This window comes from Amborella trichopoda, chromosome 8 (assembly GCF_054954075.1).
Source record: "Amborella trichopoda isolate Santa Cruz 75 chromosome 8, AtrichopodaSantaCruz75HAP2 v2.0, whole genome shotgun sequence".
NCBI lineage: Eukaryota > Viridiplantae > Streptophyta > Magnoliopsida > Amborellales > Amborellaceae > Amborella > Amborella trichopoda.
Genome location: NC_142343.1, coordinates 17,206,276 through 17,229,553, shown reverse-complemented (window position 1 = coordinate 17,229,553; position 23,278 = coordinate 17,206,276). Strand labels below are relative to the sequence as shown.

The following is a 23,278-nucleotide window of genomic DNA, read 5'->3' as shown; positions in this document are numbered from 1 at the left end:
ACTATCGTGACACTGTGCATTCATTAGATTCGTGTCCCTGCTATTTATTAGCTAGCTTTAATGGGCCAATCATGAGCCCCTACGATTAATTGGGGGTCATGGTTCCTGTTGGGTTGGTTTGAGGTCAAGAATTCTTAGCATAGGTGGAGTTCCTTAGAGATCGCATATTCTTGTCCTATTAGTACCAAATACCATTCCTCTTCTAGAAGGATTTATTTGTGATATAGAAAATTAGGAGATACTAAAAATATTTTTTCCAAATTTTATTTATGGCCTCTGAATTTGTAAATTCAAGTAAAATATTTTTCTGCAATTAGAAATTCATTTTATTTTATAAAATTGTTCTAAGTCCTTATTTTTCTTTTCTAAAATTTTCTGCGTATAAGAAAAAATGTGGGAACGACATGGCAGGCCAATGGCTAGGGCCCACCACGTGAGTAGGCCGCACTTTTGTGTGGGACATGTGCCCCATGTGGGATTCACGCCTCACGCTATCCTACCCCCTTCTCTCCTTATGGGATAAACTTACAAAGAGAGAGAGGATTTTAACAGGGATAAGATATCCTTTCATATAATTTTATTTTTGAAAAGGAAAATAATATTTTGTTTATAAAGGATAACGACTTCTAAAAGAACATTGTTTCAAGAAGATTTAAAGTCCTAATCTTAATGGAACTTGGATTTTATAAATAAACCTAGTTCTAGTGAAACTAGAAGAGGAGAAGGATCAATGATGCAAGGGATAATGGTTCTAGGATTCATGCCTTAATTATGATGGCTGATCTAGAGATTAGATGGCTCAGATTAATTCTCTCTTCATCTCACATATCACCTAGGAATCCTTGGTCAAAGTTTAATCCTCTTAGAAGATGGCTTACCCTGGACCCCAGAAACTAGTATAAATAGAGGGTCATCCACCAATTCCCCATCATCAGTTTTTCTAGCCTCTTTCTCTCTCCTCCCTTTTCCACATGATCTCTCTCTCTCTAGCTCTCTAGGGATTGGATGGCTTGGATTAATTCTCTCTTCACCTCAGATCACCTAGGACTCCTTGGTCAAAGGTCAATCCTATTAGAAGATTGAGAAACTACTAGAAATAGAGGGTCACCCACCAATTTCCCATCGTCTTTTGTAGCCTCTCTCTCTTCTCTCCCTCCATGTGATCTCTCTCTCTAGCTCTCTAGTTGGGTGGCACGCCCCCCCCCTAGACCGGCCTTGGGTGGCGCACAACACCTAGGCCATTCTTTAGAGGCATGCCCAACCCACAAAAGGGTGTTGCCGCATTGTGGCATACCCCACAATATAGGGTAGAAAAGAGACCCTTAGTGTCAAGAGGGTTGAAAGAAACCTATGTCCATCTTGGTTATGCTCTCAGCGCCAGTTTGCTGAACTCATCCTAAAAATAACCTTGAAAATTACCCTAACTACGTGTACGCCTAGTTTTTGCTCGGACGTCGAAAATCTCAGAAACTGCGGGTAAGAACTATGATCTAAAAGCCAACTTTGTCATCGTTTTGAGAAATCAGGCCCAAAAATGCGTCTAAAGCCTGAAAGTTGGATCTGAAATTGGTTCCATGAAGTCGGACTGCATTAATCCAGCCCTCCCTAATAGAACTTCCGTTAATCAAACGCGGGAGTGCTATTGCTTTCTGGAAGTTTCGGCTTCCAAAGTGGAGAGTTCCAGGAAATGAATGCGCCCTTATTGTTAAATGATGTCATTTCTCTATCATTTAGCAGTAAAAGTTAACCTCAAGTTAAAATTTTATTACTCTGTTCACCTATATTCTGACTAGGGAATGAAGAATGTCATATTTCTTTGTCGAGAGAGGCTATTCTGGCATTTTCACTGGTTTTGCTGCATTGTAGATATCTTAAAAAAGAGTTAAATTTTATTACTCTGTTCACCCATATTCTGACTAGGAATGAAGAATGTCATATATTCTTTTTCGAGAGAGGCCATTCGGGCATTTTCACTTGTTTTGCTGCATTGTAGATATCTCAGCTTTTTTTGCGTTTTATTTTATTTCTGTTAAAAGGAACCATGCTGATTTCTCTTGTCTCCTGAAGCATTGGGTCCAATTTGCTATATCACCGTATTCCTTGGAAAGAACTTGATGCACCCTATATGCTGGATGTGCTCTTCGAAGATTCTGATATGGTAATCATTCCCATTCTTGCTGGTGTATCCATGGAATGAGTATATATCATTTCAAACACATCTTCATATGTTATTTATAATTTGTGGGGAATACATACACTGATTCACTGTCATGAGTGCAAGCTACGTATTATTCTTTTCCCAAACTGTGTTCTATGCCCGTGCTCTTTCTTTATGATACTGTATTACTCAGAGTCCAGGCCTTTCTGTAAAATGAGATGCATATTCTAAAGTGGGTGGATCACCAATAATGCATACATTTTAGGGAAAATATTACCATGTAAATGTGATTTTATGAATTTTACTTCTGACTTTCGTTTTTAAGGCACATTTGCTTTGTCATCTTGATGGTGATTCTTATTGCTTCAGGTTGCTGTAAATAAGCCATCAGGTTTGCAAGTTCTTCCTGGAGGACTTTTCCAACAGAGAACAGTATTATCACAACTTCAATGGCGAACTTATGGACCATATTGTTCCTCACAAACACTTAGGTTAACTTCCTCTTCTCAAGTAACTCATCCCATTCCCGTTCATCGTTTGGGAAGGGGAACATCTGGTATGCATTAGCAGATATGGATTGAATTGCCTATCGATCTTGAGTTCATGATAGAGTTTTTTGTATTATTTTTCAAATGCCAAACTTGTTTCAATTGTGCATATTAAACATGTTTATCTGATTATGAAAAAAAATAAAATAAAAAAATCACTTTGAAACTTAGAGGAAGCATAAATCACCTTTTCCTAAAGCCCTAATTATTTAAAGGACAGTGGAATCTCTTTCTATTTTTTCTGGATTTATAATACTTAAGTATAATATAACCTGTTATTGGTTATTATAAATAGAAAAGACATCCTGTTATTATCTCTCGTTTAAAATTTCAAGAATGATGGAATGCTTTAGTTGATGGAAAAGCAAGAGTCGCATTAACATAAATTGATTTTACTAAAAAACAATGTAATTTCATCAAGTCTGAAGTTAATGAAATCTGTCCCATCCTTTCTTTCTTTTGCTATCTTTTCTCTCTTCCTCTCCTTTTCTGTCTCTACTTGTCACTCCTCTCTCTACTTCGTCTACTTCCCTTCTACTTCTTCTTTTCTCTCTACTTACTCTACTTTCTCTCTGTACTTTTTTCTATCTTTATTTCTATTTTCTCTCTACGTCCTCTCCTTTTCTCTGTACTTCTCCCTTCCTTTGTCTAGTTCTTTACAACTCTATGCTATCATATGCAATGGCTCCACCTTTTTTGTCTTAATGGTATTTTATATATTGTACAGTTCTGGAGAGCACCCGACATGTGGAATGCCACATCCCACCTCTTGGGGGATACTTTTGTAAACATATTATATATTAATATATTGTCATCAGTTTTTGGAAAAAAAACAGAAAGAAAAAGACAAAAAGAACTGCATATGGTTGATGATCGAGGACCAATGTAATTGGACCCCATATGAGCGTACAACCTTTGATAGGCTTGTTTGGAGATGGCTAAAGTGAATTAGGATTAGATTAGGAATACTAGTTGGGTTAGGAATTATGATCGGAATTGGGGTCCTAATCAAGTTGGGTTACCTAATTGCTATATAATTCCTACTTGAGTTGGTATTCGTAATAGAAATAGAAGTCCTAGGAGGTTTGGGAGTACAAACTTCATGGGACAGCAGCCTTTTGGTTGCTTAAAGCTCTCTTGGTTCTAATAGAGATTGGGGAATCCATATTCTACATAGAATAGGACTAAATATGATTATGGAAACAACTAGGCTTTGTTTGAGAGTGTGTTAAAGGATTGGAGTTGCCGGATTAACAGGTCTAGCAAGGATAATAGAAGGGTTTGAAGGGATTGAGGTAATATTTTGGATAATTTAACGTTTGGGGGCGTCGGGGTATGGGAGATGGGTTTGGGAAGAAGGTTGGCTATGTTCCTAGGGCTTAGGAATGGTCAATTTAATGGGGTAGAAGTAGGGGGATTTTGGAAATGGGAGCACCAAAATGCAAGTGGAAAAAAAAGCTCCAACTTGTTGCGGTGACTCTCCCAATCTTGAGCTAAAGTTATAGAATCTGTCCCGTCCACAGAAAGAGTTGAGGAATTTCTCCTCTAAAGACCATAAAAAAGAAGAGAATCAAATACCATAAAAAACAGGAGAGATTTTGGGGAGAATAGAATCTAATCACGCTAATGGATTACCAAACCAAGCAAGGATTTTCCCATCTGTGCTGCTTTGTCCGCCACCTTTACCTTTCCTCAAGTTTCTTCCTCTCTTATCTCCAATATCATAATCCTTTATCTTTTAGCTAAGCTGTAACCTCTTGCCCTCCCCCATCAAGAGGAGGACTCAAGTTTGTCTTCTTCCACGGATAAATATCCCTTCACCCTTTTCTGAGGGCTGGTACTCAATTTTTGCCCCCCCACCTTGCATTTCGGCAGCAACACAATAATCACAAGTTCGTTAACCCACCTAACTATCAGAAAGCTGTCACCTCTAAACTATAATATTAAAAAATCTCAATGGACTACATGGCTCTCTCCGACTTCCTCGATGCAATTTTCTACCAAACTAAGAATGAAATCTTCATCATGTATCTTGTCCGACACGTCAATAGACTTTGGAAACATTGTGCCCATTGAACAATTTACCAACAAATTCATAATGCTCCTATGCCCTTATATAGGTCCATGAGTTAGTCATTTTAGTGACTCCATATCTACCCCTTATGTCTCTGTGAGTCTTGAAATATTCATTCATGAGTTCCACCTCTTTTTTAAGCAAGGGCTGTCTGAGTTGATATTGTGATGGCACTTTATATCGTGGCACATATTGCCCACTGCTTCCATCATGATCTGGAAGCTCTTCAAACTAGTGACATTAAATGAAGTGCCACCTTGATAGACCCATCTTGCAACATATTGATCAACCTTTTCTTTTTGTTCTTTTTTGTACCGGTTTTCAATAGTTGTATGCCCTTTTCGCGAATTTCAACCTCAGGAGTAGGGGTTGGAAAATAAGTATCCATGGGCCCCCGTGCTCTGGGTCTTCTCTGCCCTATATCCAATGGCGTATTAATAGAGCCCCATTCTTGAGCTACTTTATCATCCACGCTATCTCCCCAAATATCTATTGACCTAGGGATTATCTTCGAGGTTTTTTCTTTGCCGCTTCTGTCTTGTTTTTGACCCCTCCTAGATAATTCAACATCTCCTTCCTAACATCTGTAGGGAATTGTATATAGGGGGCCACATCCCCTCTCATACCGGCTAAATGGTTCTTCCGCTTATTAATGCCTCCATTGTATTCCTTCTTACAAAATTCGCACTCCACACAATTTTTATCATTGGGATTAGGGCATGTGCCATATTTCCTCCCCGAATCAGTTTGTTTGCTAGAACTAGAAGAAGACATCTTCACCTAATCAAAACCTGAAAAGTGAAAACAAATTGAAACTTCGTTTAAAATAGAATTAACTTAAAAGAAAAAATTACAAGAACAAAGGAATTGCTAGGGTCAAGGCGGTAGTAGCTGGGTTTTCATAGCATTACGTCTCAAGTTCCATTCCTATGTAATCTTGTCAAAAAAAAAAAAAAATACAAGACCAAGAAACCAAACAAGAAAAATTAGAAATAAATAAACAATTTCCATTAAGTTTCACTATTTAAGAGATTTTAATAAGATTGGGCAGCCCAATCTTAGTAAAATGCCACTAAGCACAAAGAAAAACCCACTATGAAGTATGGGCCACAAATCCAGACATTAGCTTCAAAAAAAAAAAAAAAATACAAGAACAAGAAACAAAACCAGAAAATTAAATAGAAATAAACAATTTCGAGTTTCAGAGATTTTTTATAAGATTGGTTTATCAAATCTTAGAAAATTGTCACTAACACAAAGAAAAACCCAGTATGGATTATGGGGCACAAATTGTCATGAACTTCAAGAAAAAGAAAAAAACAAGCACACCTTCCACCCCATTCTCTTCCGGCCCTAAAGCATGTACCCGCTCGGTTTTGGACAGTCGAATGCTTGCCAGCTCCTGACCAATACTCGAGGACCCAGCATCCTTCTGCATATTACTTTCTTTAGTCCCTAACCCCCTTTTCCTTTGTTATCCTCTTCTTTATTGTATTCCTTCTGACCCTTTGGGCCTCCCTTCTCCCTATTTCCCTATGCTTTTTGTGCCCGTGTTTAGAGGGTCACATCTTTTTTCTCCTCTTTTTTCGAGCTCTTGCAGTTTCTTATTTTCTCTTCTTCTCCTCCCTATACTCTCCCACCCATCTTGTGGGTGTCGATTGGCCACATCTTATGGATCTATGTTCTTTTTCGTTTATTATAAAAGTTAATTAGTTTAAAAAAAAAAATACAAGAACGAGAAAGCAATCAAGAAAATAAAATAGAAATAATCAAATAAACAATTTCGATTAAGTTTCAGAGATTTTAATAAGATTGGGTTGCCCCATCTCACTAAAATGGCATTAAACACAAACGATAGCCTATTGTGGAAATTGGCCTCACCATTCCAAACATAAATTCAAAATAAAAATACAAGAAAAAATCCAAACAAAACAAAAATATACATTATTGGTTATTTGGTCCTTATTCAATCAAGCATACAAGAACATGCATACATTCCTAAACTTGAAGTTCTTTAACTAATTTACAATGAAAAAAAGCAAAGAAGAATGGGTAGAAAACGACTAAAGCAAATATTCATAAATATCATATAAACTATAAACCAAAAAGTTGAAATATGCGAACCTTTTTTGATACGCACAAGATCTTTGCTTGAATCGATGCCCCATGAGAGCTAAAATTCTTCTATTACAACCAAATCGATCCACAAAAAGTTTGGGATTGATTGCTTTTCGATTTTAGAAGAAATCGAAAATTTTGAGAAAATTTTGAATCTTCAAGAAATACAAAAAAAATCATTTTTGAGGTGTTTTTCTCTCTCTAACGCAATTAAAATATGTTTTGGGGGTTTGCAATGTGCCCCAAAACTTTTTACCCCCTCTTTAGAGGGCGGAAATTACATGTTTTACCCTCCACTAAGGGTTTTTTCTACCAAGCTGAGTGAGGATAAAAGGCGGCGCCTTGGCGCTCGCTTGGTGGCAGCTGCCTAGTTGGCTTATTGGCTGCTTAGTGGGGACTAGTCCCCACCTCCTTGGTAACCTGCCTTTTCCCTAATGTGTGTGGAGATCCCTGTGTCGGACTAATCGGACTACCTTGGAGGCAAGGCCGATGCGTTTTTTTAACATTGACGGACATTTCCTGTCCCTAAGGGGTCATATCACTCTCATCAAGGCCATGCTCTCCAATCTCCCCATCTACTATATGTCTCTCTTCCTTATGCCGAGTGGTGTTTTCCTTTCCTTGGAAAAGATCATGAAATCCTTATGGTCAGGAGACAAGTGTCCTAGGGAGATTCATCTAGTGGCATGGGATCACGTTTGTACCCCTAATAGCCTTGGCGGGCTCGTGACTCAAAACCTCACATGTATGCACCTTGCTCTCCTTGGCAAATGGTGGTGGCGTTGCGCCACAAACCAAGACTCTCTTTGGTGTGTGGGTGGTTTTTATGCACAAACTCCCACTCCCTTAATTAGTTTCCTTTTAAAAGGGTTACTTCTCGGTCCTCGGGTATCTTTTAGAGTATCTTTGCCTCTGGCACAAGCTTTTGGTCATTGATTAAGTTCAAGGTTAAATGTGGAAACAGGGTCTCCTTTGGGTCTGCCTCTAGATTGGGAAGTTCCCCTTTACGGAGAGATGGCCAAATCTTCTTTTAATCTCAAACACACCCTTTGTTTCTGTTGTTGAGTGTTTCAACGCTTCCCATCAACCCTTGATGCGAAACCCAAGCTTTAGAAGGCCTCTCACTGATTGTGAAACTGCCAACCTACTTGCGCTCTACAACATTTCATTAAACTATTCCACAAATACCTCTGCTCCTAATGAACTTGTTTGGACTCCATTTCATACTAGATCCTTCACAATTTCCTCCTATAAAGCTCTTTTTACCATCATTATCATAAAAGCCTTTTTCCAACTAATTAGGGTAGGCTACATGAATCCTGGTCTGCCATTCTCTATTAAGGGACATACCCTTAGTGAGGCCATTATTTTGGATTCATGAGAAATTTTCGCAAAGTTTGCGTCGACTACCTACCTAACACAACCCACCCCCTTTACCCGGTCTTGGGATGGGTTAATGGAAAGGTTAAGGTCCTTAGCCTTCTTAGACCATAAAGCTCTTTCTATCATCCCTGCGTTATTCTCCTTTCAACAGAGATTGGATTGGCCCCCTCCCTCTGAGAATCCAGGCCTTTGGTTGGCTTACTATCTGCAATCAAAACCTCGGGTTTGATCGTCTTCAAAGGAGTTTTCCTCTAGCTAACCATTGTTATTTGTGCTTTGAGGTTGAAGAAACACATAGCCTCCATTCATTCACTATTCCTTTGCTGCAGTCCTTTGGGCGACATATTTGAGGGAGTTCAACTGGCCATGGGTTATACCCATTTCCACAGCAAAACGTTTTCTGCCTCCCCCCATCTCAAGGCCAGTCTCTCCCTATGGGGAGCTACTGTCCGTGCTACCCTCTAGGTTATTTGGAAGGAGAGAAACTATAGGATCTCTCAAGGCATTCATAAGTCCATCCCATACATCTTGGATCAGGTCTGCAGCCTCACCATTTTTTGGGTGTCCAATGATAAGCTCTCCTCATGCACTTCTCAAGAACTGATTTCTTAACCAATTGGAAGGACATCATTTCTCACAATCCTATTAGATTGCCTTGATCCTCTTTGTAGTTACCCCAAGCCATGCCTCAGTTAAGCTTACTTTCGAAGGTTGTTCCAGGCCAATCTCAGACCTTGTGGCTTGGGGGGAATTTTCAGGGTTGAGGAAGTGAACTTGTCATCCTTTTGTGGTTCTCTTACCACTAGCGACTCCACTTAGGCAGAGGCTCAGGCACCTTTTGAAGGTCTCTAAGGTTTGACCTCCCTTGGGGTGAGAAAACCATCATGGGAGGGCTCTATAAGAATACGATTTTATGAGCTGAAAGGAAGTCTCAGCACCCTTGGCATCTCTCTCACATTTTTGACAGGGTTTTCCATATGTGCAGGTTTCTATTCGTTGGTTTTAATCATATTTGGCATGAGGCCAATATGGCGGCGGGTGCTCGACCTAAGGAGGGAGCTGCTGCTAGTGTTATCCCATCAGTTCAGCGAAGCCGAGTCCCTTTTAGTTTGTTTTTTGGGCCTCACCTCAGCTTTTTGTGTCTCACATGGATCTCCCTCTCCTCTTTCTCTCTCTCTCTCTCTCTCTCTCTCTCTCTCTCTCTCTCCTCCACCCCCCCTTCTTCCCCTACTACTTCCCTTTTCTCTCCTTTTTTTCTGATAATCCTGCACAGTACATGCCTTTTCACTTGCTACACTCAGTCCTCTCTTCTGACTTTTTCTCTCTCTGCAAAGCACTATCAAGCACCGCCGCCGTCTAGTCCTAGCATCTTTCTCTCCCCCCTTCCATTCTCTCCCTTTCCTCTTACTCTTATTTCATCTTATTTGTCGTTTCTTCTCGATCTCCCCATCTTTCTTCCTTCATCTTGATCTTCTCTCTCTCTCTCTCTTTTGTTCTTTCTCCCCCAACACTTTTCTTGTTCTTATTTGTCCTCCCTCCCCTTGTTCTTTAATTGTTTTTCTCCTCAATCCTGTCCTTTAACCACATGCTTCTCTGAGTTTGTATTTATGGAACTTTTTTTCGGTGAGGCCTGAGCACCTGGCCTGTGAGCTGCCACCCTCCGGGGCGACTTCTGTGTGCTGAGCACCTGATACCTATTTTTTGATCTCTTAAGGTTCGAGTGCCCATATCGTGTAGTGCTGAATACCTTTTTCTGGCCTTCATTCCTTTTGTTACTAAGCACTTAGCATGTGGGATGCCTGAGATTTACTTGTTTGAAGAACTCGTGTACACCATATATATTACTACCATATTGCGAACAGTTTAAAAAAAAAAAAAAAAAAAAACTCTGAAGGTGGCCTTTCACTGCATTTGAAAAATTCAAATATTATTTCTTAAGAATGCTTTTTTTGGACAATAGCCTGTACATCTATTTTTAGTGGTTCCTATGTCCAAATTTATCTATACTTGTACTCTAAAACAATCAAGAAGACTTCCAAATCAAGCGAGAAAATAATTCTAAGGGTAATCCACATGGGAATAGAACTTTTATTTCCTAGAGACACTAACATTAGACTCATTGCAACCAGGAAATATTTGCAGCTTAGAAATCCTAACTCACTTATGCAGCAAAATTGGTCACTAATTTTTCAGCAGGGTTTCAGCCATAATTTGAACCTTAGAGCGTCCCTGAAATTCCCATGAAATATGGGTTGTAGATCTTGAAGAGATCTTCAATCTAAGCTTTGGATCACCTCTAATGGACATCTAGGTAAAAAGTTATGCCTCTGGGGAGTGGTCGAGTGTTGACATCAGTTGACCATGGTGTATACAAAATTTCTGCCCAATTATAGTATCTAGTCTTAATCAAATTTGCTGCCAAATAAATTTTTTTTTTTGATAATTGTAACTTTGTATTGATGACAGAGATAGATACAAAATGGTAAAAGTAAATCTAGGAGTACCTTAAGTACATAGATCTCCTGGTAAAAAGAATAGGTCATCCGACCCTATAAAAAATAGGTTTATAAAATAATCCCCTTACACCGTATTCCGGAAATGTAAAAAGAAAGTAGAGAGAAAAATGGGGTTATAAAATTATCCCTTAACACAGTATTCAGGAAATGTACAGAGAAAGTAGAGAGAGTAGATCACAAAAAACCCCAAACCAAGAAGGATGTTCGTGCTCTGTGGCCGACCCAAACCCAACTGTGGTATGGCCTATTGATCAATGTGGGCCTTGGCTCCGCCCTTGGCCAGCAAGTCCGTGAACCCGTTCGACGTCCGCGAGATATGCGTCCATAAGACGGGCGTATCCATGTAAAGATGCTGACTCTCATCATAAATAAACTCAAGATACCAGGGGGGTAGCAATCCTAGAAGCCCAAGAAATAATGTTTCTAGTGTCACCCTCCATTAATAGTAACTGTCCCCAAGATCGGTCAACGTTTTGTATGCCTCTGAGGACAGCCATAGGTTGAGCGTACTGTGAATCTTGGATGCCGAGATATTCGGAGAAAGTAAATAGTACATTCTGATGGTGATCTCTGAAGACCCCTCCCGCACTTGCATGTCTTGGGTTTCCCGAAGAGAAGCCATCAAAATTCAGTTTGGTTGCTTCTTGGGGGGAGGTTCCCAGGCCCTTATAACTTTATTTTTCTTTGGTTTGTGGAGGAGAATTTGCTCCCACTGCAGTATGAATGAGTCAGTTGGGATACCAAAGAACAAATGATGGTTTGATGCCCAGAAGGTTACTAAGGATGTATCCTTGTGGAATAGGGAAGGGGCTAGACAGGACTGTCCCTGAAATATTATGGCATATCTTTCTTTCCAGATGGTCCAAATTGTTGCTGCCACAGTGGCTTTCCATAGGGTTCTACCCGCCTCTAGCCAGTGCGAGGCCAAGTTCAAAGGAAGAAGGTCTTTAACTGTTGGAGGTATTATCCAAAGGACCCCAATGGGCCACGTTACAATGTACAAAAAGGTCGTTGCTGGATTCCTCTTGACTCAAGCACATGATGCACCTATTGGGAATTGGGATTCCTTTCTTTTGTAGGTGATCCACTGTAAGAGCCTTGTTGGAACCTTGAATCCAGTTGGAGGTTTGTACCTTTGAGGGTGCAATTGATTGCCAAACCTGTGATAGAATCGAGATTGGCTTCAGGGGGAAAGTAGGAGTTGGATAAGCTTTTTATAGAAAGAAGCCACAATAAACTCCCCTGAAGGTGCAAGGGACCATACCAATTTATCTCTATCAAAGGTATTGTGTAGCAGTGAGGAGAGAGAGAGGAATTGATTAAATTCGCCCTCAGAAAGATTCCTTCTGAAAGATGGCTGCCATCGTCTTCTGCCTTCCTCCATTCTGAACTCGTCCTCTACGGTAGCCTCTCTATTAATGGAGATGGAGAACAGAGAGGGACATCAGTCCCTCAAAGGGGCATGACCTATCCATAGGTCAGTCCAGAATCGAACTCTACTGCCTTCTCTTAGGAAGAATCTGATAATCTTCCTGAAAAGTTCAAGGGTGGCAGTAAAGGACCTCCATGCACCTGAAGCATTAGACCAGGGCTTTGTTTCTGAGATCCAGGTATGGTCTGGAATATTATACTTATTCCGCAACAACTAGGCCCAAAGTGTGTCTGGTTGGGTGGCCAAGCGCCACCACCATTTCCCTAAGAGGGCAAGATTTTGTTTTCTTAAGTTTCTAATCCCCAGTCTGCTTTGGTGTTTAGGTAGGCGTACCTTCTCCCCAGAAATGAGATGGAACTTAGTTTTTTCAGCCTGCCCTGACCAGAGAAAGTTCCTTATGAGCTGGTCAAGGCGGTATACCACAGAGGCCGGTATTTGAAAAAGAGACATCATGTACGCTGGTGCATTGGCCAGAGTAGCTTTGATAAGGGTGGTTCTTCCTGCTTGTGATAGGTATCTCCCTTTCCATCCTGCCAACCTTCTATCGACCTTATCTATCACATGGGACCAATGTCTCTTTTTTGGTTTTCCGAGACCTAGTGGAAGACTTAGGTAGGACGTAGGGAGGTCGTCCACTTTACATTCCCAATCAGGAATGAGCTCCCTAGTTTGGCTTATGGTGATAGCGATGCCCATCATTTTCGATTTCTCCATATTAACCTTGAAACCCGTGGCCAATTGGAAGCATTTGAGGTAAATTCTGTGGTTTTCCACTTCGGGAGAGGAGGCGTTTAGAAAGACCAGTGTGTCATCTGCGTACTGCAGATGTGACACAATAGGCCCTCGACGTGAGGACTTAAAGCTTGAAAGAAGGCCAGCTTGGTAAAGGCGACCCAGTGAGCGGCTGAAAACCTTAGCCGAGATAACAAAGAGGAAAGGGGATAGAGGTTTCCCTTGGCGAAGGCCTCTCGATGAGGGAAAGTAACCTTTGGGAGTTCCATTTATGAGGATCGAAGAATTGGTGTGGGAATAGCCCCCTCTTATCCATTGCTGCCACCTGTCTCAAAAACCCATTCAAGCCATTGTTTCGTCTAGTATCGACCAGTTAACATGGTCGTAAGCTTTTTCCCAGTCTTTTTTAAAAATAAGACCAGGTTTTTTTTGGCACGGTGCCTGGAATGGATGCATTCGTTGGCAATCAAAGCTCCATGAAGGATTTGTCTATATTTGATAAAGGTCGATTGTGAGGGAGAGATGACCGACAGGAGGACCTCTTGAAGTCTAGAGGCCAGGACCTTAGATAAAATTTTATAGGAGGAGTTGAGCAAACTTATGGGATTAAAATCCTTAAGTTCCTCTGCCCCTGCCACCTTAGGAATCAGAGTGATGAATGTGGCATCGATGGAGTTGTTGAGAATACCCCGTTGGAAAAACTCTACAAAGAAATTTAAGAAATCCAAGCGAAAGGTATCCCAAAAAATCTTGAAAGGGGCCACGGGGAATCCATCAGGCCTAGGAGCTTTGTCTTTGGCTAGGTCGTCCAAGGCCTTAAGGATTTCGTCTTCAAGGAATGGACGGTCTAACCATGTTGCCTCTTCTTCCGAGAGGGTCAGAAAATCTAAGTCAGCCATAGCTGGTCTAGGACTAGAACAAGGTGAGTATAGGTTCTTGAAAAAATTTAAGATTGCTGATTCAATCTCTTCTGGCTGGTCCAAATAATGGTTGTTAACCTTGATGATCAAGATTGAATTGTCCCTTCAAATTTGCTGCCAAATAATTTACAAATAAATTTCTTATATTCGTGTCGATGATCATGAATCAATGCATTTTCTGATGCAAACTACTGCCTAAAGACTTTAATGCTAACTGCCCTTGTTTTTCTCCCTTGATCCTTCAAACATTACATTAGTGTTTCCTCTATTATAAAAAAACATTAATGCTAATTTTGAAATAGTCCCATATCCAGTAGTAACTTGGTGAAAATTCTATGGAGCTACCGAGACTGAATTATGACCATTAGTTTTCTAACATGCTTATTGTCCTCATGGATCTGTTCTTAGAATATTGGGTTCCTGGTGTCATCCTTGCAACCCTTGCTTTTCTATCTTCAGTTTGTGTAGTCATAATTTCCTAGCTCATTATACCTTATTCTGGTTTCTAAGTTGGTTTATTGATCTTCAGGCATACTGCTCTGTGCGAAAACAGTGCATGCAAAAGTTCATCTAGCTGCTTGTTTTGCTGATGCCACTTCACTTGCTACAAAAAATAGGTTGATACACATCCTTTTCCATTTTGTTCCATTCCAGAATTCGTAAACATTTCTATGTTATTTTAATGATTTTGCATTATGGAAAAATATCTAGATATTAGTTTTATTTAGTTTGCTTGACTGAAAATTCGTCTTCTCTTTGATTGACGATATTGTACCATTTTAAGCATTATTTCAGCTTTGTACACAATTGATTGTGTTTGCTTGTTTACAAAGATGGAAGGCGCTCTTACCACCTCCAACTTTGCTAGTTGCAGCTTATGTCATATCACCAGCTGCGATTGGGTTTGTTGTTCAAATAATTTGAGCTCAAGTGATGTGACGTATAAGGTGCGACCAGAAAAATAGGCAGCGTTGATGGGACTCCCAAGTAGAACATCTGAAGGCTCAAACTACTAACTACTCTCTAATGTCAATCAAACAATTGAATCCTTTCATTTGCTTGGTTTTCTTCTTTGGGCTAATTTCATTTTTACCTTTCTAGGGAACTTAATTCAAATAAGGCCTTGGATACTACTTTTTCTCCTGCAATGGCTCCTTATTACTCAATATATTAAAGAAATGAGATAGAGAATGATGTACTTCTGTAAGTTTATTCAAATTCCATGCTTGAAGTACATTCACAATGGAACAGATAAGGATTTCGAAAATTCGTCATTCATTCATTAAATGGTCATTGTTCTATCTATAATTATAAAGGAACAACCATTTCATTTCTTATAATTAATGTAAAAGGGAATCACATACAAAATAGGTGAGAAAGGAATTAGAGAAAACGACCTTCTGACATTAGCCTTAAAGCCCTAGGAAATGTTTCTAGATAAGATTAACAAAGATATCTTTTTTGAAAATCTCTTACTTTAAAGACTTGGTTGCTATGATCGGAAGTCGTTTTTGTCAATATCGTCAGAACTTCCTTCTTAGTTTCCAGTTTTTAGTCAGTAGGCCAACCATTAATATATCTAAGGGCTGTAAGCTGGTTGTGGTCCCCCTTGCACAGGGCCGGGAGGGGTAGACTGGATACAGGCCTAACAAAGTGGCTGCTCTCAGCCCCTAATATCAATACCTATTTAATTATGCAACTTATTTTAATTGCAGAATTATGTATATTATGAAAATGGGATATGTCATACCATGGTTGTTGGGAATGGGATTGGGAACTGCAGTTGAGATCCCTTTGTTTGGGATCGATGTCCGTACAATCGCAAACGTAGGGAACAGTCCATGTGTGTTGGGGATCGAGTTCCTCTATTAGATGGGATCGATTACAATAATATTGGGGAGCGGAATCCTCTGATTTGGAAAGTTCCCAAGTGCAAGTTTTTGGGTTTCTTGACTTGAATAGGAAAAATGACCCAACATAGTATGGAGCGAGCGATATATTTTATAGGAGCGAGTTCCATTTACTTGAAAAATGAGATCCTTGTCCAAGTTTAAATAGGGCTCCCTGGCTTTACAGGGTAGTTCTCAGTGTTGACAATTAATAATATGTAATCTTAAAACATCTATTAAATAAATCATAAACTTCTCTACCATCCTCTAAAGCAAGGATTATGCCTCTTTCCTCTCCTCCTCCTTCCTCTCACCCTAAGGAACCTAGAGTTCACTCTCCCCCCCCCTTTACCGACATTACCGACAATTCATCTACCCCCAAGCTCAACTTTCTCCATCTCTCTCTCCCACACTCAGGTCCCCCCCTCTGACCACATATAACTCTCTACCCTCCCTTACTTCGAAAACCTTTGCACAACCTCCCCCTCAGTTGAACTAATCCGCTCAGCCTTCAACCTCTACTCAGCCTCCCCCTCAGCTGAACCAATCCGCCGTCCTGCTTAGCTCCAACCCAAGCACTCATGTAACCTTTGTAAACTCTACTACTCATGTCGGGCTCTTCAACACTTTAGAGATTACAGACTGCCTCTCATCCATGACAAACTCTTTTATTTGTTCTTTCTCCCCCACGTAATGACATTAAGGGAATCACCAAGTGGCTCCAACACATTTTTGAAACTTCACAGATAACTTGTGGACTTTTGTTTGACTCTCTTAGCCCTCTGTCGCACCCTGCTTCACCTCCTCCTCGTCTATTCCTTCCCTCCCTCTTACCTTCTTCTCTGCCTCCCTCTTTCACTATGGACAGACCCTTTCCTTTTGTGTTACCTGCCTCTGCTAACCAGACCCATTCTGAACCTTTTGTACATCCTACTTCGGCCCCGGCCCCTTATCTCATCGAAGTAAGCATGGTCTTCTCTTCTCATCACCTTGTCCCACCACTATGTCTCCTCTACTCAGTTTTACACCTTCTTGGTGCCCCCTCCCCATCCATCTTACCTCCTTCCTTCCTCCACCCCTCTCCCTTATCCCTGCCCCCTCTTTGCCCCACCTGTTTCCCTTTCTCACTCTGGGCAACAGGCACCTATTCAGCCTGAGGTCACCCCGTCCCCTTATCCTGTCCCCCCTCCTCCTATGCCCTCTTCGTTTTCTGGCCATACTGATCCTTCCCCCCACCCTTCCGCCCTACCTCCCCTTCCCCATGACCTTTACCCCCAGCTTCTGGACACTTTCGTGGACCAAGGCTCGTCCTTCTCTCCCCCCTCACCTGACGCTGAAGATGAGGGGGTCGACGGGGATGGGCTCGACTGTGACATGAAAGAGCCGGCTTTGCGTCCCTCTTCATCTTCCTCGATGGCCAACAATGATGATGAAGATGGGAAGGAACTCAACCGCGACCTTGACAAAATGAAGGAGATTTTTTGTATCATGGGTTCAACTACGATGGGCCTGAAGGACCAGCTCATCGCTTTATGTTCGCAGATGCCCATAGTCGACAGAAGGTGGGGTTCAAAGGCCAAAGGAGCTTCTCAATCTTTTCTCGTCATCTCTTTCGAGGGTCCCTCCACCTCTGGGGGTCCCCCCACCCTATCCTCCACTCTTTCATTGAGGCGATCAACTCGATTAGCCTCACTCTCTTCTCCTTCCCCCAAACCATGAAGATTATCACTTGGAACATTAGAGGTCTAGGCCATCCTTCCAAAAGGAAGGCTGTAAAGGACCTGTCCTCGAAATACTGCCCAACCATTCTTGCTTCACTGAAACCAAATCACAGGAGCCTCTGATCAGGGGGCATTTAGGTGATCTGGGATCCCTCTGATCAGCTCTTACTCTCCTCTCATATCAGGGAATTTTCTGCATCCATTTTGCTATCTCGTGTTTCTGATGGTTGAAATTGGAAATTCTCGGTCATTTACGACCCTTGTTCCTCCTCCGTCCAACCACGTTTTTAGTCTGAATTGGACTTGGTGGCCTCCCTCCCTCACTTTGTTTGGTGTTTGGGGGGAGACTTTAATATAACATGGTGGTCTCATGAGCGACTTTTCAGACTTCCAATATTTCTAAAGGCATGACAGACTTTTCAGACTTCATTTTTAGGAATGATCTCTTAGATGTTCCTCAGCAGAGTAACCGCTACACCTGGTCCAGCCATTCGGCTCAAACCTCTCTTTCTAAACTAGACAAGTTTCTTTTAGCCATTGACTGGGAGGAAACTTTCTCGGGCTCACACGCCCTCACCCTACCAAAACTTGTCTCGAACCACTGTCCCATCCTCTTTTCCACCGTACCCTTGAATAAAGGACCCAAACCCTTCAGGTTTGAATTGGCTTGGCTTGTAGAAAAGTCTCTTTCTTCCTTGATCCCAAATTGGTGGAACTCCTTTGATGGCCCAGGTGACCGGAAGAGCTGGTTATAGACTGCTATCTAAAATCCAATTGCTTAAGGCCTCCCTCAAATCTTGGAGTCGTTCTATTCTTGGCAACTACTCCTTGACTAAGTCCAACCTCCTTAAGACCCTACAATACCTTGACAGCCTAGAAGAATCCCGCCCTTTGACTACCAGTGAAGCTGAACTCAGAACCCAATCTAAATTAAAATATCTCTCCACCCTAAAAAAGGAAGAGCTTTACTGATTCCAAAGATCAAGAGTTAACTGGCTGAAAGTAAGGGACCACAACACCCGTTTCTTTCACAGAATAGCTAACTGTCGAAGGAGGTACAACTCAATCTCCTGCATTAAAGTAAATAACCAGTACCTGGATCAGCCTAAAGAGATTGAGTCAGCCATCCTAGCTTTTTTCTAGAACCTTTGCTCTACCCCAAATGTATCGAGTTCTTCACCCTTACGGAAGATCAGGGTATTTGGCTGGAACGTCCTTTCCAAGAAGATGAAATCCTTAAAGCTCTCGATAATCTAGCGAAAGACAAAGCTCCAGGTCCGGATGGGTTTCCCGTAGCCCCCTTTAAAATCTTTTGGGACACCTTTCGCCAGGATTTCTTAGACTTCTTCTCAGAATTCTTCCTCCGGGGTACACTCAATAAATCCATTAATGCCACCTTCATTGCTCTTGTACCCAAAGTTGAAAGGGCCGAGGAACTTAAGGACTTCTGTCCCATCAGTTTGCTCAACTCCACTTGGCCTTTGGACTGCAGTAGGTCCTCCGTACTGTCATCTCTTCCTCACAGTCAGCTTTTATATAAAATCGTCAACTCCTTGATGGGGCTCTGGTTGCCCATGAATGTATCCATTCAAGGCACTTGTCTAAAATGGCTGTTCTAATCTTCAAGATTGACTGGGAGAAAGCCTACAACCATGTTAATTGGTCAGTTTTGGACGATGTTACGAATGGGCTTTGGAGATAGGTGGAGAATGTGGATGAGAGGCTGCTACTCCCATCCTTTCTTTTCAATCCTCATCAACGGAACCCCCAAGGGTTTCTTCCCTTCTTCGAGGGGCTTTCGCTAAGGGGATCCTCTTTCCCCATTCCTCTTTGCTATTTCGGTGGAGGTCTTTAGCCTGTCTCTCGCCCGCCTTTACCAAGCTGGGACTGGTTTTCGAACTTCACGTCGGGGCCGAATAGTGTCGTATCTGCAATATGCTGATGATACACTAGTCTTCCTTGATGCCTCCCCGATTGACGTGGAAAACCTGAGACTCTTTCTCAAGTGCTTCCAATTGGCCACGGGGTTCAAGGTCAAATGGATAAGTCCAAAATGATGGAAGTAGCAATTGACAACAACCAAATCAGAGAGCTAATTCCATCTTGGGAATGTAAAGTCGATGACCTCCCAACAACCTATCTTGGTCTACCTCTTGGGCTGGGAAAACCGAAGAAGAGGCTCTGGTCCCATGTTATCGACAAGGTAGACAGAAGGTTGGCTGGATGGAAAGGGAGTTTTCTTTCCCAAGCAGGAAGAACCACCCTTATCAAGGCAACCCTTGCCAATGCACCTGTATATTTTATATCTCTTTTTTGAATGCACTGAAGCCTTGATCAGCTCATGAGGAACTTTCTCTGGTCAGAACAGGCAGACAAGACAAAGTTTCACCTCATTTCTTGGGACAAAGTATGTTTACTCAAGAACCAGGGAGGTCTGGGTATCAAAAATTTGAGAAAGCAAAACCTCGCTCTGCTCGGAAAATGGTGGTGGCTTTCCCAAACGGATAGTCTTTGGGTGAAGGTTCTTCGAAATAAATACAATATTCCAGACCACTCCTAGGCCCCAAAGAGAAAACCTTGGTCCAATGCATCTGGTGCGTGGAGATCCTTGGTCTCCTCTCTCGATATGTTCAAGAAATTCATCAGGCTTTACCTCAGAGAAGGCACAAGAGTTCGCTTTTGGTTTGACCTTTGGATAGGTCACACACCATTGAGGGAAAGCTACCCTTCTCTTTATGCAATAACAACAAAGAGAGACTCCACAATAGAAGAGGAATTGATACCACAGGGAGGTTTCGTTTAGGAGGAATCTATCCGAGGATGAAATAAATCACTTCATCTCTCTTTCAGCACTCGTGCATGGAACTTTTATTCCAGTTCATGGAAGAGATAAGTTGGTGTGGTCCCTGGTCCCTTCAGGAGAATTCACAGTGGCCTCTTTTTACAAGAACTCACCCAACCTCCTACTCTCCCTCTCAACCCCACTTTGGTACTTTCTCAGGTGTGGCAAACTGTAGCACCTCCCAAGGTGCAAACTTTCAATTGGATAGCTGCCTCCCATAAGGCACTAACAATTGATCAATTGCAAAGAAAAGGGATCCCCTCCCCATCCCTAATAGGTGCTGCATGTGTCTTTGCGAGGAGGAGTTCAACCTCCATCTCTTCCTCCTCTGTAATGTAGCACATGACCTTTGGAGTTGCCTTCTGCAGCTTTTCAGTATAAATTGGGTGATACCACCAACGATCAAAGACCTGCTTGCCTTGAAGCTCGCCTCACAATGGCCGAAAGCTGGGAAAATCTTATGGAAGGCTACGGTGGCTGCGATCCTTTGGACGCTCCGGAAAGAAAGAAATGCCAGGACCTTTAGGGGACAAATCACCCCGGTCCCAGCTCTTTATCAAAAGGTTACAGCCTTAGTAACCTTTTGGGTGTCAAATAATCATCACTTCAAGGGTATCCCAGTGAACCACGTCATACCTCAATGGAAGAATATTCTCCTACACAGACCAAAAAGAAAGAAATATCCGCCACCTAAAAACCTCCCCTCTAAGGAGTTATCAAACTAAATTTTGATGGATGCTCTTTGGGCAATCTAGGCAATGCAGGGATGGGAGGAGTCTTTCGAGATTATCAACACAATGTCGGTTTCACCTTTTCTGAATACTTAGGTGTGTGCAAGATTCACAGCATGCTGAATCTCTCACGCTCCTCAAAGGCCTACAAAGTTTCAATAGATCTTGGGGACAACATTTGATAGTGGAGGGAGACGCCCAAAACATCATCACCTGGGCCTCCAGGCAAGCTCCCCCTCCATGATATCTTATGCCTTTGTATGACGAGATAGAACTTATATGCAGGGATACACCCGTCTCATGGATGCATATCTTGAGGATGTCAAACGCCTTCGCCTACCTCTTGACGAAGGACAGAGCCAAAGCCCATGAGGGAGACTAGGCTCGCAACACCTCTCTTGCATCGCGTGGGCCACATGCAGTTTAGCATAACTTTTGCTCTCTCTGTAAATTTATAGCAGACCTTGTAAGGGGACTTATTTATACCCCATCTTTGTATATTTTGTAAATGGGCGAACCTATAACCCCATTTTGTATAGGGCCTGAGGGTCTATTCTTTTTGGTTGAGAGTCTTGTCCTCCAGGGTGCTCTTGTACTATCTCAGCATTGTAACTCCTCTTTTATGGTAATACAATTGTCAACATCTCAAAAAAAATGAAAAAAAATAAAAAAGTAAATACCTTATTTCTCTTCTGGCCGATACATCTATACCCTCAGAAGTTTCTAAATCCAAGCTTTCAGGGAGGACTCTTATCATTGAAGAAATAGAATGAGACGTCGGATGGTCGGCGAATAGGCAAGTTCTGGATCTCGATAGAAAGAATTTCGATGCACCTCTGGACTCATCAAGTATTCAAAACAATAGGAGATTGCTGTGGATAATTTGTAATGGTGCATCGGAAATCTTTTGGCTCACTTCCTTTAGGGGTCGTTATTATCCTGATAGCCTCTGAGACGGCATATCTCATTCCTAAATTCCTACACTTGCATTGCAATGGCTATTTTTACCATGTCAAGGTTTCAATACATGGTTCTAACCGCCATGAACATCCCAATCTTGACCACGAAGGCTGGACTATGGTGTACTGAAAGAGATCTGCAACAATACTGCCAAGGTGCCACCTAGGCATGGTGGTCCTCACCACCCTTAGGACCATACTCCCTCAATCCCATGCTCCGCTCCCTATCCCTGCAATCCACCTAGTATTCCCCATCCTATCATGACACAGGATCTGCCAACGTGTCTTCTCCTCTTAGTCCTCCTCGTACTTACTCCATCCCTCTTTAATTCCCCCAAATGTGTTGCCATCCTCATCTGATGAGCCAAGTCAGCCATTAATTGCCCCCATTAATGTCAATGGTACCCCTCTGACACACGCACAACACGCTTCTTCACGTGCTCCGTCCTTGACTTATCCGCTCTCTCTCCTCATTAATTTTGCCCCCATGCATCGAACCCCTCCATTCTGCCACGTTTTCTTCCCCTCCGCACGCATTTGTTCATCTCCCTCTCCTGCCATCACAGGCTCTAAGCCCGAGGGCTCTCTTTGCTCAGCTGTCAACCCCTCCCCAATCCCACTCGCCCCTATCGACACGTGGTCTCTAGCCCGCATCCTCCCTCCACCTCTCGAGCCCCTCCACCTCTCTCCCTTCCGTTCTTCTGCCTCCTTCATCTTCCCCTCACCATGTCCCTTCGCCTTCCACCACTGCATGTCCCCTTGTCTCTAGAGATGTCCCTTCAGTACAATGCCACTTGCTCGTACACTTGCCCAACTCCTATCCCGTTTCTTCACCTTCCTCTCTAGACTCCCTTACTCTTCCCTCCCCTTCCCTTTTATCCCTCTCCTCTCTTGCTCTCATCCCTTTGCCCACTCCTTCCTCCCCCCTGTTCTTCTCCAATACTCCTATACAGCCACTCGCATACACCCCGCTTGCCCGTCTTACTCCCTCCATGCGGCGTCGCCAGAAACAACTACCTTCCTACCCTGGGTGGCTCCGCCATCAACCCCCTACCCCCAAACCTGCTCCCTCAAAGGCTGAGATCCCTCCCTCTCAGGACTCTAGGCTCTATCACCTTGCCTTATCCCTGACATATATCAACTTCCCGGGATTCCCATCTTTACCTACCGATGAAGTGTCCACCGCCTTTTTCTTTATCTTCTCAGAAGCTTCGCCAGACACCCCTATTCCTTTCAACTCCTTTGCCATCTGCCT

General features: G+C 42.3%; 1 protein-coding gene across 44 annotated transcripts in view; it reads left to right on the top strand.

Moving 5' to 3' along the window:
* LOC18440454 (Pseudouridine synthase family protein) overlaps window positions 1-23,278 on the top strand; it is a 104,669-nt gene that overhangs the window by 3,943 nt on the left and 77,448 nt on the right. For 33 of the 44 annotated variants that reach the window (XR_016061245.1, XR_016061244.1, XR_016061240.1 and 30 more), the window contains 3 exons: window positions 2,068-2,158; window positions 2,528-2,714; window positions 14,411-14,498. Coding sequence is in view for 32 of the 44 variants with exons in the window: in XM_011627346.3 (XP_011625648.2) it covers window positions 2,068-2,158; window positions 2,528-2,714; window positions 14,411-14,498 (366 nt within the window). In the remaining 12 variants the exon portion in view is untranslated. The remainder of the gene's footprint in view (window positions 1-2,067; window positions 2,159-2,527; window positions 2,715-14,410; window positions 14,499-23,278) is intronic. The other 11 variants (XM_088874517.1, XM_088874514.1, XM_088874519.1 and 8 more) reach the window with 2 other exon arrangements.